Here is a 16352-nt window from a genome sequence, read left to right as displayed (position 1 = left end):
TAGTTACTATATACAATGATGGACTTCTATACATTTTAAATCAGATTAAAACTTTGGGTGTAAGATTCAGATAATTATTTATTAAAAGCTAGACATTTTAAATGAGAATAAGAAAAAAAAAGTATGTCTTTGTGCCCCCTTTCCTGTTCATGCCCCTATCGGCCCCCTGGCTAAACTTTGCTAGATCCGCCCCAGCACAGTTACCAGCCGTCAGCTACGTAGAAAAGGATCCTGGTGTAGAACGTAATATTAAATAAATTCTAACAACAGCTTATCAGGCTTAAAGGTGCTGCTGTTGTTCAGCCGCTGGTTTCCTCTTTCTGGTGCAAAGTGGGCCAAAAACAAAGAAGAGAGATGGACTGGCGACAGAAAAGCCGATCAGCTGATCATTAAGCAGTTTCACGATTGAAGTAGCAGCAGGAAGGTGAGGGAGAGAGAGAGAGAGAGGCAGTTGCTCCATATATCGGTTGTTAAGCTTAACGCGGGAATGCTTTACAAACATTCAGAGATGAACTTACACACTTGCTTTACTTCTCTCTGGGATAACTTCCTCCGAGATGAAATGCTGGTTTGGTAGTGAGGCTACAAATACACACAGCCGCTCTATCACGTGATGCATACTGCTCCGACATGCTACGGTTATGAGCCGAGTTACGCCGTGTTGCAAGTTTTGTGAGGTGTTTTTTTTTTATATTTAATGGATCGGATTACATTTTTTATTTCTCACCGATATCCGATCCAGTAATTTAGGTCAGTATCGGACCAATACCTATACGTAATATCGGATCGGTCCATCTCTAGTGGATACTGTATTGTTCTTTCTTTGTGATTTTTTATGTTTAAGTTGTTTGTTGCTGGTTTTTAGCTTGTTTTTTGTCTGTTTGGGAGCTGACACAATCTCAATGGAGATGGGTCTTTGGGGGGGGGGGGGGTAACAGGAGGAGAGAAGCTGCAGAGAGGCATGTAAGACTGCAACTCTACTTCCTGGTCCCAACTCTGGATAGTAATTCTGGACTTTAATGCAAAATAAGGAAACTTTGATTTCTGTAGCCCTAAATCATGCACAGTTTAAAAAAGAAGCTTTTTGCACCCCGTCCTTGCAGATTTGTGAACCTGCAGAAGGAGACAAATTCTCACACAAACTTGCTTCCTGTGTGAAAGAAAGAAAAAAAAACCTGTTAGCAGAGAGGTAGAAATGAAACTGACCCTATAAGAAAACCTGCTTTTGCACTGAAAATATATAAAGTATATACTGGATTTTGGCAATACTGAAAATTTGACAGTGCAGGACGATCGTTACTGGTGGGTTTTACGAATACGGATAGATGTGGGAATTTGTTTTCACCTATCTGTCACACAAAGGTAAGATCCTATAAATACTGTGGTGATGATGGGAGAGCCCGTTTTGCACTGAGCTAACTGCTTTATCCTTGTCAGATCTGATGGTACTGTTAAAACCTGGGGGGCAGCAATAGAGAAGTACTCAATAAAAAGAAAAGGAAGAGTAGAAAGGGAGGGACACTACGTGGTACTGGTGGGTTGCAAATTTCAGATTGCTCATTAACAGCTGGGTTAAAATTTTAATAAGGATGTTGATAACAGTACGTATAACTTTACTATTAACGTTATTTTAAACTTTACCTTACACTTACACTAAACTTTACACACAAAGATTTTGTGTGTTAAATTATTTGGCTGTTGGTATTTCTTGGCCTCTGTACCGTACCAGACATTTTTAACAAAGGTTGTGGCAGTGTTGCTTGTTTAAGACAAATAGGAAATTCAAGTTTTATTACAGTACCTCTGAGGCCATTTTCATAGACACTTTAATCTGTCACAGTAGAAAAACCACACGACCACCATTAGATTTCACCACAGTAACTCTGGAGAAATAATTTGTGCAGCTATACAGTAATTGTATGACAGTATTGTCATTCCTAATTGTCATCTGTTTCTGTTCTCCAACAGGGTGAAGGTATATAAGTTACTTACAACAAATTAGGTAATCACCTTGAAATTATCTAAATATTACAACAAATAATTACAAATTATTTTCATTTTATGTTTGTCAGTTAGTGCTGTAGTGTGTTGTCTGCTGTCATCAACCTGTTGTGTAGTAACTTATATCTTCTTCTTTTTAATGACAACAAAATTTATTCCTGTGATGCAGAAGAACAGTTTGTTGCGTACTTTGCTTTTGTTTTCACTGATGTGTTCACTGGTTTTAATGTAATAAAGATGAGCATCAACTTCAATGGATAATTCTGACCTCTATTTTCATGATGTTAATTAAAACTGTTTATTTATTCATTTATTTATTTATTTTTTACTTTAATTTACTTTACTGTCAGTGCTATTATATGTTCAGGGGGTACATATTTGTCATTCACTTGTGTTAATGTTAAATTAATGAGTCAGTGTGGCTCTTAAACATTATTTCTTACACCTAGTTTGAAGCAAAATACACCAGTGATGCAATAAATTAAAAATATAACATCACACAGTAGGAGGAACTAACAAGAAGGCAGGGTTGAAGTGCTGTATTTGCATGTTGCATACACTCATAGAAAGAACCAGACTTGACAGTAGCTCATATGTTTGAAGTCTACTCACTCACAGGCATGGCTGCTCATCTCATCATTCTTCTTCTCTTCAGTGTGCTCAAAGGTTGGTCACAGGTCACCTCATGTTTCAAAGGCTAATGTCAGCAGATGATCAAATTAATCACTGTTAATACTTTTTGTAGTATGCAGTTTTATACTTATACATACTTTTTATACTACAATGTATCTGCATGTACTAAAGAAAAGACTTGAATAATGTTTTAAGTAAATATAACCGTTAAAATACTTTGTTCTTCTTGTAGGAGTTCACAGCATAACTACAGTCAGTAAAGTATCAGTGAAAGCTGGAAAATCTATCTCCATCCCATGTCTATATGAGTCCCAATACATAAACCATGTGAAGTACTTGTGTGAAGGTTATTATTGGAACTTCTGCAGATATGCAGTAAAAACAAACAAACCAGACCCTTCAGGAAAATATTTAATCTCTGATGACAAAAAACAGAACATTTTTACTGTGACTATAAACCAGCTGACAAATGAAAACACTGATTACTGGTGTGTGGTGGAGATTAATAATGGAGAGGATTATCCACAGTATTTTCACCTGTCAGTTACCAGAGGTACGTGACCATCGTTGTAAACATTTAAAGTGTTTGTCATTAAAAGTTAATAAAAATAGACATTAAATCTGAATTTCCAGTGGTTTATAGAATCTGCTTTTTTTAAATCCTTTTTTCTATTCATTACTTTATATTTTTTATTTATTTGTTTTTTGTCCTTGAAGGTACCCCCAGTCTCTATGTGGATCATCAGAGGATTACAGGATATATTGGAGAAAGCATAACTATTAGATGTAACCACAGTAACTCTGGAGAAATGAAGTGGTGCAGGCTGGGCAGGAACTGTGTGACAGGATCATCTGGATCCATAGATGGAACAACAGTGACCACTCACATGAGCGACCCAAATGTTTTCACAGTGACCATGAGTGGACTAAGGTCAAAGGACAGTGGCTGGTATTGGTGTGCTAAAGCAGACATTCAGATACCAGTATATTTAACTGTTACAGAGAACACTAGTAAGTACTGCAAGATATCAAATAAAATCCATGTATATGAATTCTTTCTCTTTCTACATTTTACTACTGTAAGAGATATTAGGATGATAATTGTTGCAGTACTCTCGTGATGACCTTTCTTTATTTTAAATTATAGCCACTACCCCTACTACTGCTACTACTAGTACTACTATCTCTACTACTATTCATACTGTTGCTGAAAATGGAACAATGGAACAAGGGAAAACTTCTACAATAGGAGAAAATAAACAACACAGGTCAGATATTTTATATATTTATTTGCAGTAATCAGAGGTAACATATTTCTTAAAATGAAGTATAAACATTTTTTACATTAAACATTAAACTAAACAAAATTATATTTTCAATCTTCATGTTGCAGAGATTCATTTGCCCCAAGGATCCTCATCATCCCTCTGAGTGTGTTGATCTGGATTGTAATTGTGGTGTTGTTCATCTGGTTTATACTGAGACACAGTGAGTATTACTAAACTTGAATTTATATCCATGGTAATTGTTTTCTCCAAAATCTTTTAAATTCAATTATTACACATTGTTACACAGTGTCAGTAACAGCAGTTTTATTTTTCTAGAGCAGAGGAAAGCAGACTCATCAGTCACGCCAACGGTAAGTTATGGTGATCGGTACATAGTACTAAAAGAATAGGAGATCAAAATCACAGCACAAAATTTCCTAATGACAGTTTGGCAGATGTTCTAATTGTGTTTTGTTTTTCAATGCAGGCTGAAGAGGAAATAATATACTCTGATGTTAGACCCAAAAAAAGAAGTTTAGCCAAGGTACCTCTAACCTTTATAAACCTGGTATTTTCTCAACACTGACACCATGCACTTAAAAAATGATCCTATGGGGCACTCAGTGAGTGTAAATGCATTGTATAATTTTGATTCTACACAGGTGGACAAGGAAGTAACATACTCTGAAGTTAGACTCTACAAAAAAGGGAAGGTAAGTTAACCAAGGTAACAAACTACAGCACTATCAACAAATTCAGTTTACAATTATCAGTAAACGTACTGGTCACATGAAAGTATACTGTATGTGTGATTGAGTCGAGTATTAGAAGGTGAGTTCTAATATGTCTGTCTGATAAAATGAATCTTCATATGGTAAACTGGTGTGTATTTTATATAACTTGTAAAATACAGCCACAGCTATGAAGAAATGAAACCATTATTCATTCACAAAGCTGTATTTTGTGTCGCATCTGATAACTAAAACATTTACTCCTTGTAGTTCATTTAAGTACTGCTATTTTCTTATAACTGACATCCTACACTTTAAAAAGTAGGAGTACTAGAGCAATAGAAAACTACCCTCCAGTGTTGGACATGTGGGTAAAAATCACCTGAGGTAATGCTAAAATACTACAACTATGCATATATATGTAAGAATATACGTAGACTTTCATCTAAGATTTTTTCTTAAAGCACAGCAGAAGTGTAAAGTGCTCAGTCTCTATTTTTGCTCCTGCCCAGAGTTCATTTGCTGAAAGTGAAACGGAAATCTTGTACAGTTCTGTTGTTAGGAAACAACGCATGAAAAGGGTAAATATTACAAGACCTGAACCCAACCACACACTGTATCTCACCTCCTTTATTTCCTTCACTTCAAATCATTCTGTTTGTTATCCCAGTGTCATGCTTTCCTTTTAATTCGATCACATGTTTCTTTGCTTTTTCTTCTTAATTTCCCAACAAATGTTCATAAGATTTGTTTCTGTTCTCCAACAGGGTGACGGAAAAGACACAGGAGTTACATTAGAGCACATTAGCTAGAATTTAAAAGATTAAATATTAAAACATTTGCAATTTTATCTATTTTATCTGTACCTATGTTACTGGAGTCTTATGGTGCAATGTCTTATCTGTTGCCATCAGCTTGTTATTAGTAAATCTTTTCTTCTTCTTGCTAACTTTTTTCCTGCGTAGCTGTAAAATGGCTCAAAGAAGCATTGACCTGTTTGTTTGCTCTTTTTCAGGATCATTAATATGATTCTTGGTTCTTGTATTGTAAGCATCAACAATAATGGATAATCTTGACTTTTTAATCTATATTAAACATTTTTGTTTTGTGCTTTAAACCGTTGCGTTATTCATTCTATTATATATTATATAAATGTATTTTTTGTGACTATAGTTGAAAGAAAAAGTGCCTGTCAATAGAAAAGCTGTATAAGCAACAGCAGGGATTTTAAGATGAGAGTGGACTGATATATAGGCAAGTATTGGGCCACACCTATTAATTTTTTCAGTTTAAATGTTTACAGTCCATTGCAACAGGTGGATAAAATCAAGCACCTAGCCATGCAGTCTGCCTTTTTATACCTTTTTGAAAGAATGGGTCATTCAAAAGAGCTCGCCAAATTGGTACTGTAGTGTTACGGTAATAAGCTGCCACAGTTGCACCATGTAAATTTTTTATTATTTCCTAGATATTCCACATATAGTTGTATTGAAGCATTTAGGAACCACAGTATCTCAGCCATGAAGTTTCCGACGATGTAATTTTACAGACCAGGGTATGAGTGGCGATGCATATAATACATAAAAGTTACCAACAGAGCTTGAAGACTCCTTTGACATTAACATCAGCACAAAGAACTGTGCTCCTGAGCTTCGTGGCATGTCTGAGCAGCTCCTGTAGGTGTAATTGTTGGCCCAGTACTTTTTCCATGCTGTGTATTTCAGTATCATATCTGAATATATGCATACAACATGGGTTAAAAAAAAGTAACTTATTGCTGTCATGTTTTAAGTAACTCAGTTCACAAAAAGGAAAGGCAGGACTACACTGGATAATTGTTGATTATATTTTATGATTATATATATTTTGTCATGGTCCCGGGACTCCTACCCGGTATTTTGTATTTCTTGTATTGTTGTCATTTGATGTTATTATGTTTTAGGTCCACTGTTTATTCTAAGGGTGCCTAGGTTGTTCTGTTAAGGTGTTTATTAGATTTCCCCTCATGAATTTACCCTATGTGTCCCCCTCCATGTATCTGTGAGTCCCCATGCCTCGTTTCTCCTCCTTGTGTTTTATTCCATGTTTTCCCCAACCCATCATGTCTGTGCTCTCCCCGTGTTCTCTCCTCCCCTCCTGTCTGAAAAGAACTGTCTCTGTCGTTCTCCCTTCTCTGAACTGTGTTAGACAGCACACTGTTCCACAAGAGATGGTTACTAGTGTTGTGTTTTGAAACTGCTTCTGTGACTGTCTCTGAGCTAATCTCTTCCAGGATTGCTAACTCTCACCTGGAGAGTTTAAAAGTAGTGGATTTTCTAAGACCAGCCTGCCTTAAATCTATATCCCCTAAAACAGTTTGGCACCATTAACCTTGTTTATCTAGTGACTGTTACTGTTCCTGAGCTCCGCTCTCCGCTCTCCACCTCCAGTTCCTGTTCCCAGGGCAGCTCGGGCCCAGCTTTCCCTTGCACCAGTATCAGTTCATCGGGTGAGGGTGGCTGAGGTCCAGCTGGTCCCTGCTTCTGTCCCCAGGCTGGCAGAGGCCCCTTTCGTCTCTGCACCCGTACCTGCTCCTCGGGTGGGGTTGACAGACACCCAGCCATTACCTGCGCCTGTTCTGGTTCCCCGGGTGAGGGCAACTGTGATCCTGCCAACTCCTGCACCCGTTTCTGTTCCTCAGATGGGAGCAGCAGAGGTCCAGCTAGCACCTGCACCTACACCGGCTCCCAGGGTAAATACAGCCAGAGCACAGCTCGTCCCTACACCCGTTCCTTGGGTGGGGATGACTGGTGTTCAGCCAGCCCCTGTTCCTGTTCCCCGGAGAAGGGTGGCTCGGAGTGCACTTCAGTCACCAGCTCAGTCACCGGTTCAGCTACCTGCTCTACCAGCTACACAACCACCATTACACCTCCTATGTTCGTCCCTGGTGCACTTATTTCAGTTATTGACTATGTCTTTAGTTCAGTTCAGTTCAACCTGTTCAGTCACTGCCTGCCTGCACTGGAAGCTCTTGTGAGCTCACTCAGCCAGCTAAGGACTGTGTTGTGCTGACAAAGCTTGGACAGACTGTTTACCCTGCACAGCCCCAGCCGTTGCATTCTAAGCTGGCTGCGAGCCCTGTGCAGCTACAGTTAGTGTCCCTGTGGTCAGGGGTCTCCACACCTGCTGGTCCTGCCTCTGTTCCTGCTGGCGGTTCGGATGAGCCCGGCCAGCACCTGCCCGGCTCTGGTGAGCCCGGCCAGCACCTGCTCGTCTCCGCTGGTGGCTCAGGAGAGTCCATTCAGCCGCCATCTACTCCACCATCTGCTCCAGCTCCGTCGCCTGTGGCTGCCACACCACCGTCTGGTCTTACCTCGTCTGGTCTTGCCTGGTCTGGTCCTGCCTCATCTGGTCCTGTGCCCACCAAGCCTCGACCAGTACACCTGACGCCTGAGAGTCACCGCCGTCTTCCACGCAGTCGGCCTCCGGACCTGCTTTGTAGCCGCCGTCGTCTTCCATGCAGCCGGCCTCGGGACCTGCTCAGTTGCCCGTGCTGCTGCCACTTTTCACGGGATCGGCCCCCTGAGACGTCGAACTATGGACTCATGTTTGACCCAGCTCCTCAGTTTGAGTTTTGGGCCCCTGCTGCTGGAACTTTGATTTCTTTGGACTGCTTCCCTGGACTCCAGCATTTTTGTTTTGAACTGTTTTTGTGTATTTCTAGACTCAGTTTAGGACTCATGCTCCTTGTATTTCGTTTGTATTTCGGTTGGTTCCGGTTTAACAGTGTTTTCCATGTTTTGGAGTCTAATGTTTGATAACATGAGATTTGTAAATTACAAAGGGATTTTTTCTATTGGACTCCTTTACTAGTCTTTCAAAACATTTTTTTCTTGTTCTTATTTATTACTAATGACTCAGGCTTTTTTCACACCTTGTCTCATGTGACAACCTACATGATTGACATGATTGATTAACGGCCCTCAGGATCACCTCCAAAGGGAACAGTCCCCACTAGGGGTATATAACCTGTGACTCCTCACCAGTTGCTTTAGAACTGAAGAAGCCTCTTGAGTGAGAGGCAAAACATCTTTAAAAAAAAAGAAAAATGAAAAAAAGAAAACTGAAGAAGTGCAGCTTTTCTTCTTTTTAAGCTCTTAAGATTAAAGAGTTCAAATAATTTCTTATTTTACCACATTTACATGTCTCTCATGTTTCTTCTTTTTTTTCTCCAAGGGTCAGAACAATGGGGCTCAAAGTCAAAGTAAACTTTATTGACGAGGCTCCAGTTCCATTCAGTTCAAAAGAACAACAATAAATATAGAAAGAGTAGGAATAAGAAGAATAAATCTATATACACTTTGAGACTGAGGTAAGAGGAGTAAATATACACTTTGAGGTAAAAAGGGTTAATAACAGTCCAACATTTACAAATTACAATTGAGATTTAAAGTGACTTTGAAGTGGTTTAAAATGACCAATGTAGCAGCTTTACAGTTTACAGTATGAGTGATTTAAAGTGACCTTGAGTGAAATAAAGTGACCAACATGAGCAGGATTCCTGAGAGTAGGATTGTCCATAGAGCAACATCTGTATTTACAAAGGCAGTGGTATGTGTAGTCCAATAGAGTCAGTTAGTGGTAAATGTGGGTGTGTGTGGTGGGGGGTAGTGGGGGAGCTGGTAGTGAGTTCAGGAGTCTGATGGCATGTTGGAAAAAGCTGTCTCCATCCAGGAGATTTTTTTTTTCTCTTTTTAAGTGCCCTTTGCCCCTCTTCCCTTCTGTTTTTCTTTTCCTTCATCTTTCTTTCTCCCTTTCCTATCCCTCAGTCATGTCTGTCCCGTCTGTAACAACTGAAAATAAAATAAAATAAATAATAACAACAAAGGTTGATCAAATGGACCAATACGGCAAGGCCGTGATGATCCATTTGGCAAAGTAAATCCATTGGGTATCCTTGTTGGTCTTCAGACAACAATTCTGATGGCTAAAGAACCAAATGGGACAGGCAAAAAAAAAAAAAGAAAAAAAAGGAAAAAGCTGTCTCGCAGTCTGGAGGATCAGGCCCCAATGCTGCGATAGCCTCTGCCGGATGAGAGGAGGCAAAAGAGACCACATGAGGGGTGTGAGGGGTCAAGCATGATGCAGGAGGCCTTACTGATGCAGAGGTTGTGGAAGATGTCTTGTAGCAGAGGGAGAGATGTTCCAATGATCTTGGCAGCTGCTTTGACGGTCCGATGTAGCTGGCTGAGGTCGCTGACTTTGCAGTTTGCAGTTTCCAACCCACACGGGGATGCCGCTGGTCAGAACACTCTCAATGGTGCCCCTGTGACATACAGTTCTGTGGTTATCATTTCATGAGACTATACTTTAAGGTATCCGTTTACCACACTATGAGAAGCTGTTTTCACACTGTGAGAAATTTTTCCTAATTTTTACACATTTTCTTAACGCATGAGCAGCAGGGCTTGACTGACAGTGTGTCAGTGTAAAGAGGAGGAACACATTTAACTCTAAATCTTCAACGTGGTATCAGGTGCACCACTATGGGAAGAATCAAAATACAAAAAAATTACAAAACTGATAAATGGAAATCTTTAAATTTAAATGGGTCTTATAAATGTTATAAGACAACACGGTGGTGCAGTCGTTAGTTCTGATGTTCTGACCGGGTACTCCAAATTCTTCCCAGAGTCCAAATGTAAGTGCAAATAGTCTGGCTCTCTGTGTTTGGCCCACCACAGACTGACAATCCATCCATGGTGTACCCTATGGCAGTTGGGATAGGCTGAATTGTAAAAACAGATACAATATACATTAAAGCTGCAAGCAGCGTTATGAGGGCCCTCGCACCCCGGCACGTCGGGCCACGCCCAACACCTACAACCAGCACATCCGATCTGATGTCACATTGATGGAATTCATGCCTAGAACCACCAGCTAACGATTCATCTCATTCACTCATTATTATAGTCGTCCCACTAGGTGGCGCTCTAACCATTACTGTCAAATGGGATAACAAACATTTCCGACCTTGAGTCTCATCACGCCTGCGAACTTTGGGAGAGATTGGACATTGTGTTTTGAGTGACAGCAGATTACTGCTTTTGGCGAGGATTGAAACTCCACGTGCCGCCATGGCCACCCCGTTTCCCTGAACGTAAAAGCTTCGCAATTTAACATCACAAAGGTCTTTAGATTACACACACAGGAGATCGGGTTAATCTGATGAAATCCCTTGGAGGAGTTCGTCAAAGTATGAGGCCTGAAAAGAGGCGAAAAAGTGGCTAAAATTACACCTTAATTTTAAAATGGCTGACTTCCTGTTGGATTTGGGATATTGCTCCAAGAGACTTTTTGTACATCTTGATATCCTCCATAAGCTTACCAGGTTTCAGACTTATAAATAAAACACAGAGCAGGGGCTGATGTTTTGAAATTTTGTAGGGGGCGCTGTGGAGCCATTTTGCACTATTCAAGGAAAATGATCACATAACAACAAAGGCCTCATCACATTGGAGGTTTGGGCCAAATTCCAAGACTTTTAAAATTTCCAAGCCCCTCAAAAGCCACTTCGTCTTTCATGGTGAACCGCGTTGCCACCAGGGTGCGCCGTTCAGTTTAAAGTCACAATTTTCGCACAGAAGCATCATGAAGGACTGATGGTGATACTCACCGCTTTTGAGGTGGCCACGATGAACCTGTGAAAATCAGTACAACAAAATGAAAGACATGACATTTCCTGGTGCCACTAGGTGGCGCTCTACGTATTCCTGACAATGGGCATATCAATCTGTTCAGGGCGGGTCTGACATCATCCCTGTAAAATCTGGTTCTGATCAGATTGGATTTCATTGAGTTACACTAATTTGTTTCTTCATGGCGAGACCTCAATGTTCGCCATGCTGCTGGGGTCACACCCTTCCGCGAAAACTCACAGTTTTCACTGTAACCCAAGACCAACTCCTTAAGGCTTTCCTGGAGAAATTTGAGGCTGCAGATGTCACCCATTACAATACTGTACCCCAAAGTGTAAAACATGACATTTCCTGTTCCCACTAGGTGGCGCTGTACCTGATGTCAAATATGGCAGTTGAAATATGTTCAGGGGTGGAGCCTTATCATATGTGTCCACTTTGGTCAAGGTCGGACAATGTATGACAGAACGAGAGGCAATAAGATTTTCATGGCGAGTCATCGTACCGCCGTGGCGCCACGGCCTCACCGTATCCCGAAAACTCAAAGCTCCGCAATTTAACATGGCCCAGGTGTGTAGTTGACAATGACCAAATATGAAGCTTGTACGATGAAATTCCAATGAGGAGTTCGCAAAAGTTCGAGGCATGGAAATGGCAAAATTAGAGCCAAAATGTCATCTTCACGTCCAAATGGCGGACTTCCTGTTGGGTTTGCGTCAATGGTCCCATTGACTTTTTTGTTCGTCTTGGCATGATACACATGTGTGCCAAATTTCAGACATGTAGCTAAAAGGATGTGTTCGTAGGGCTGCATTTAACAAGCCATAGGTGGCGCTACAGAGCCATTTCCCAGTGCTCATATGTAAAACCATTAAAATACAAAATTTTTCACCAGACCTGGCATGTGTGCAAAATTTCATGACTTTTTGAGCATGTTAAAGCCCTCAAAAAGGCAATTCATTTCAATGAAAAATAATAATAATAATAATAATAATTAAAGCTGCAAGCAGCGATATGAGGGCCCTCGCACCGGCGGCCGAGCCACGCCCAACACGCATACAACCAGCGCTTCCGATCTGATGTCACATTGATGGAATTCATGCATTTAACCACCAGCTAAAATTTCATCTCATTCAACCATTATTATAGTCGTCCCACTAGGTGGCGCTCTAACCATTACTGACAAATGGCATAACAAACATTTCCGAGCTCGAGTCTCATCACGCCTGCGACCTTTGGGAGAGATTGGACATTGTGTTTTTGAGCGACAGCAGGTTACTGCTTTTGGCGAGTGATTGAAACTCCACGTGCCGCCATGACCACCCCGTTTCCCTGAACGTAAAAGCTTCGCAATTTAACATCACCAAGGTCTTTAGATTCCACACACAGGAGATCGCGTAAATCTAATGAAATCCCTTGGAGGAGTTCGTCAAAGTATGAGGCCTGAAAAGAGGGGAAAATGTCGCCAAATTTACACATTGATTTTAAAATGGCTGACTTCCTGTTGGATTTGGGATATTGCTCCAAGAGACTTTTTGTACATCTTGATATCTCCAATAAGCTTGCCAGGTTTCAACCTCATACATAAAACACAGAGCAGGGGCTGTTGTTTTGAAATTTTGTAGGGGCGCTGTGGAGCCATTTTGCGCTGTTCAAGGAAAATGAACATATAAAAAGAAATCCCTCATCACATTAGAGGTGTGCGCCAATTTTCAAGACTTTTTAAACTTTCCAAGCCCCTCAAAAGCCACTTCATTGGTCATGGTGAACCGCGATGCCACCAGGGTGCGCCGTTCAGTTTAAAGTCACAATTTTCTCACTGAAGCATCACGAGGGACTGATGTTAATATTCACCGCTTTTGAGGTGGCCACGATGAACCTGTGAAAATCAGTACAACAAAATGAAAGACATGACATTTCCTGTTGCCACTAGGTGGCGCTCTACGTATTCCTGACAATGGGCATATCAATCTGTTCAGGGCGGGTCTGACATCATCCCTGTAAAATCTGGTACTGATCAGATTGGATTTCATTGAGTTACACTAATTTGTTTCTTCATGGCGAGACCTCAATGTTCGCCATGCAGCTGGGGTCACACCCTTCAGCGAAAACTCACAGTTTCTCTGTAACCCAAGACCAACTCCTTAAGGCTTTCCTGGAGAAATTTGAGGCTGCAGATGTCACCCATTACAATACTGTACCCCAAAGTGTAAAACATGACATTTCCTGTTCCCACTAGGTGGCGCTGTCCCTGATGTCAAATATGGCAGTTGAAATATGTTCAGGGGTGGAGCCTTATCATATGTGTCCACTTTGGTCAAGGTCGGACAATGTATGACAGAACGAGAGGCAATAAGATTTTCATGGCGAGTCATCGAAATTCGCCGTGGCGCCACGGCCTCACAGTAACCCGAAAACTCAAAAGCTCCGCAATTTAACATGGCCCAGGTGTGTAGTTGAGACTGACCAAATATGAAGCTTGTACGATGAAATTCCAATGAGGAGTTCGCAAAAGTTCGAGGCATGGAAATGGCAAAATTAGAGCCAAAATGTCACCTTCACTTCCAAATGGCGGACTTCCTGTTGGGTTTAGGACATGGCCATAATAGACTTTTATGTGCGTCTCCGAACGTTAGATATGTGTTCGAGTTTTATACATGTAGGTCATACCCATCTCGGGGCTCGCGTTTCTCATTTTTCTAGGTGGCGCTACTGAGCCAATTTTCCTGGACATGTCTACGGACATTAAAATACGTAAATTTTCACCAGACCTGACGAGTCTGCAAAATTTCATGAGTTTTCGAGCATGTTTAGGCCCTCAAAAGGCCGATTCATTTGCCGAAATAATAATAATAATAATAATAATAATAATAATAATAATAATAATAATAATAATAATAATAATAATAAGAAACAGAGCAGATACAATAGGGCCTTCGCACTTTTGTGCTCGGGCCCTAATTAAAGCTGCAAGCAGCGATATGAGGGCCCTCGCACCCTGGCGCGTCGAGCCAAGCCCAACACCTAAAACCAGCGCTTCCGATCTGATGTCACATTGATGGAATTCATGCATTTAACCACCAGCTAAAATTTCATCTCATTCAACCATTATTATAGTCGTCCCACTAGGTGGCGCTCTAACCATTGCTGACAAATGGCATAACAAACATTTCCGAGCTCGAGTCTCATCACGCCTGCGAACTTTGGGAGAGATTGGACATTGTGTTTTTGAGCGACAGCAGGTTACTGGTTTTGGCGAGTGAGTGAAACTCCACGTGCCGCCATGACCACCCCGTTTCCCTGAACGTAAAAGCTTCGCAATTTAACATCACAAAGGTCTTTAGATTCCACACACAGGAGATCGCGTAAATCTAATGAAATCCCTTGGAGGAGTTCGTCAAAGTATGAGGCCTGAAAAGAGGGAAAATGTCGCCAAATTTACACATTAATTTTAAAATGGCTGACTTCCTGTTGGATTTGGGATATTGCTCCAAGAGACTTTTTGTACATCTTGATATCTCCAATAAGCTTGCCAGGTTTCAAACTCATACATAAAACACAGAGCAGGGGCTGTTGTTTTGAAATTTTGTAGGGGGCGCTGTGGAGCCATTTTGCGCTGTTCAAGGAAAATGAACATATAAAAGAAATCCCTCATCACATTAGAGGTGTGCGCCAAATTTCAAGACTTTTTAAACTTTTCAAGCCCCTCAAAAGCCACTTCATCTTTCATGGTGAACTGCGCTGCCACCAGGGTGCGCCGTTCAGTTTATAGTCACAATTTTCTCACTGAAGCATCAAGAGGGACTGATGGTGATATTCACCGCTTTTGAGGTGGCCACGATGAACCTGTGAAAATCAGTACAACAAAATGAAAGACATGACATTTCCTGGTGCCACTAGGTGGCGCTCTACGTATTCCTGACAATGGGCATATCAATCTGTTCAGGGCGGGTCTGACATCATCCCTGTAAAATGTGGTACTGATCAGATTGGATTTCATTGAGTTACACTAATTTGTTTCTTCATGGCGAGACCTCAATGTTCGCCATGCTGCTGGGGTCACACCCTTCAGCGAAAACTCACAGTTTTCTCTGTAACCCAAGACCAACTCCTTAAGGCTTTCCTGGAGAAATTTGAGGCTGCAGATGTCACCCATTACAATACTGTACCCCAAAGTGTAAAACATGACATTTCCTGTTCCCACTAGGTGGCGCTGTCCCTGGTGTCAAATATGGCAGTTGAAATATGTTCAGGGGTGGAGCCTTATCATATGTGTCCACTTTGGTCAAGGTCGGACAATGTATGACAGAACGAGAGGCAATAAGATTTTCATGGCGAGTCATCGAAATTCGCCGTGGCGCCACGGCCTCACAGTATCGCGAAAACTCAAAAGCTCCGCAATTTAACATGGCCCAGGTGTGTAGTTGACACTGACCAAATATGAAGCTTGTACGATGAAATTCCAATGAGGAGTTCGCAAAAGTTCGAGGCATGGAAATGGCAAAATTAGAGCCAAAATGTCACCTTCACTTCCAAATGGCGGACTTCCTGTTGGGTTTAGGACATGGCCATAATAGACTTTTATATGCGCGCCCGAACGCTAGATATGTGTTCCGAGTTTTATACATGTAGGTCATACCCATCTCGGGGCTCGCATTTCTCATTTTTCTAGGTGGCGCTACTGAGCCAATTTTCCCTGGACATGTCTCACGGACATTAAAATACGTAAATTTTCACCAGACCTGACGCGTCTGCAAAATTTCATGAGTTTTCGAGCATGTTTAGGCCCTCAAAAGGCCGATTCATTTGCCGAAAATAATAATAATAATAATAATAATAATAATAATAATAATAATAATAATAAGAAACAGAGCAGATACAATAGGGCCTTTCGCACTTTTGTGCTCGGGCCCTAATTAAAGCTGCAAGCAGCGATATGAGGGCCCTCGCACCGGCGGCGTCGAGCCAAGCCCAACACCTAAAACCAGCGCTTCCGATCTGATGTCACATTGATGGAATTCATGCATTTAACCACCAGCTAA

General features: G+C 41.2%; 1 protein-coding gene across 3 annotated transcripts; it reads left to right on the top strand.

Annotated features, from left to right (window-relative positions):
* Positions 1-410: 410 nt before the first annotated feature.
* Positions 411-7169, top strand: LOC120443346 (polymeric immunoglobulin receptor-like). 3 transcript variants are annotated; one of them, XM_039621806.1, is made up of 11 exons: positions 411-424; positions 1969-2002; positions 2605-2667; positions 2867-3187; positions 3352-3645; positions 3782-3902; positions 4028-4122; positions 4239-4273; positions 4390-4446; positions 4565-4615; positions 5146-7169. In XM_039621806.1, exons 3-11 carry the CDS (start codon positions 2622-2624, stop codon positions 5320-5322), a joined length of 1197 nt encoding a protein of 398 aa, XP_039477740.1. In that variant the 5' UTR covers positions 411-424; positions 1969-2002; positions 2605-2621; the 3' UTR covers positions 5323-7169. The 3 variants fall into 3 exon arrangements, with proteins under 3 accessions (XP_039477740.1, XP_039477741.1, XP_039477739.1); XM_039621807.1 differs by lacking the exons at positions 411-424; positions 1969-2002 and having other exon boundaries at positions 2381-2667; positions 5146-5214; positions 5401-7169; XM_039621805.1 differs by lacking the exons at positions 411-424; positions 1969-2002 and having other exon boundaries at positions 2381-2667.
* Positions 7170-16352: the final 9183 nt, after the last annotated feature.

Source organism: Oreochromis aureus, linkage group 13 (assembly GCF_013358895.1).
Source record: "Oreochromis aureus strain Israel breed Guangdong linkage group 13, ZZ_aureus, whole genome shotgun sequence".
Taxonomy (NCBI): Eukaryota; Metazoa; Chordata; class Actinopteri; order Cichliformes; family Cichlidae; genus Oreochromis; species Oreochromis aureus.
Note: the sequence above shows the minus strand (reverse complement) of the source record. Positions and strands in the feature narration are given on the sequence as shown.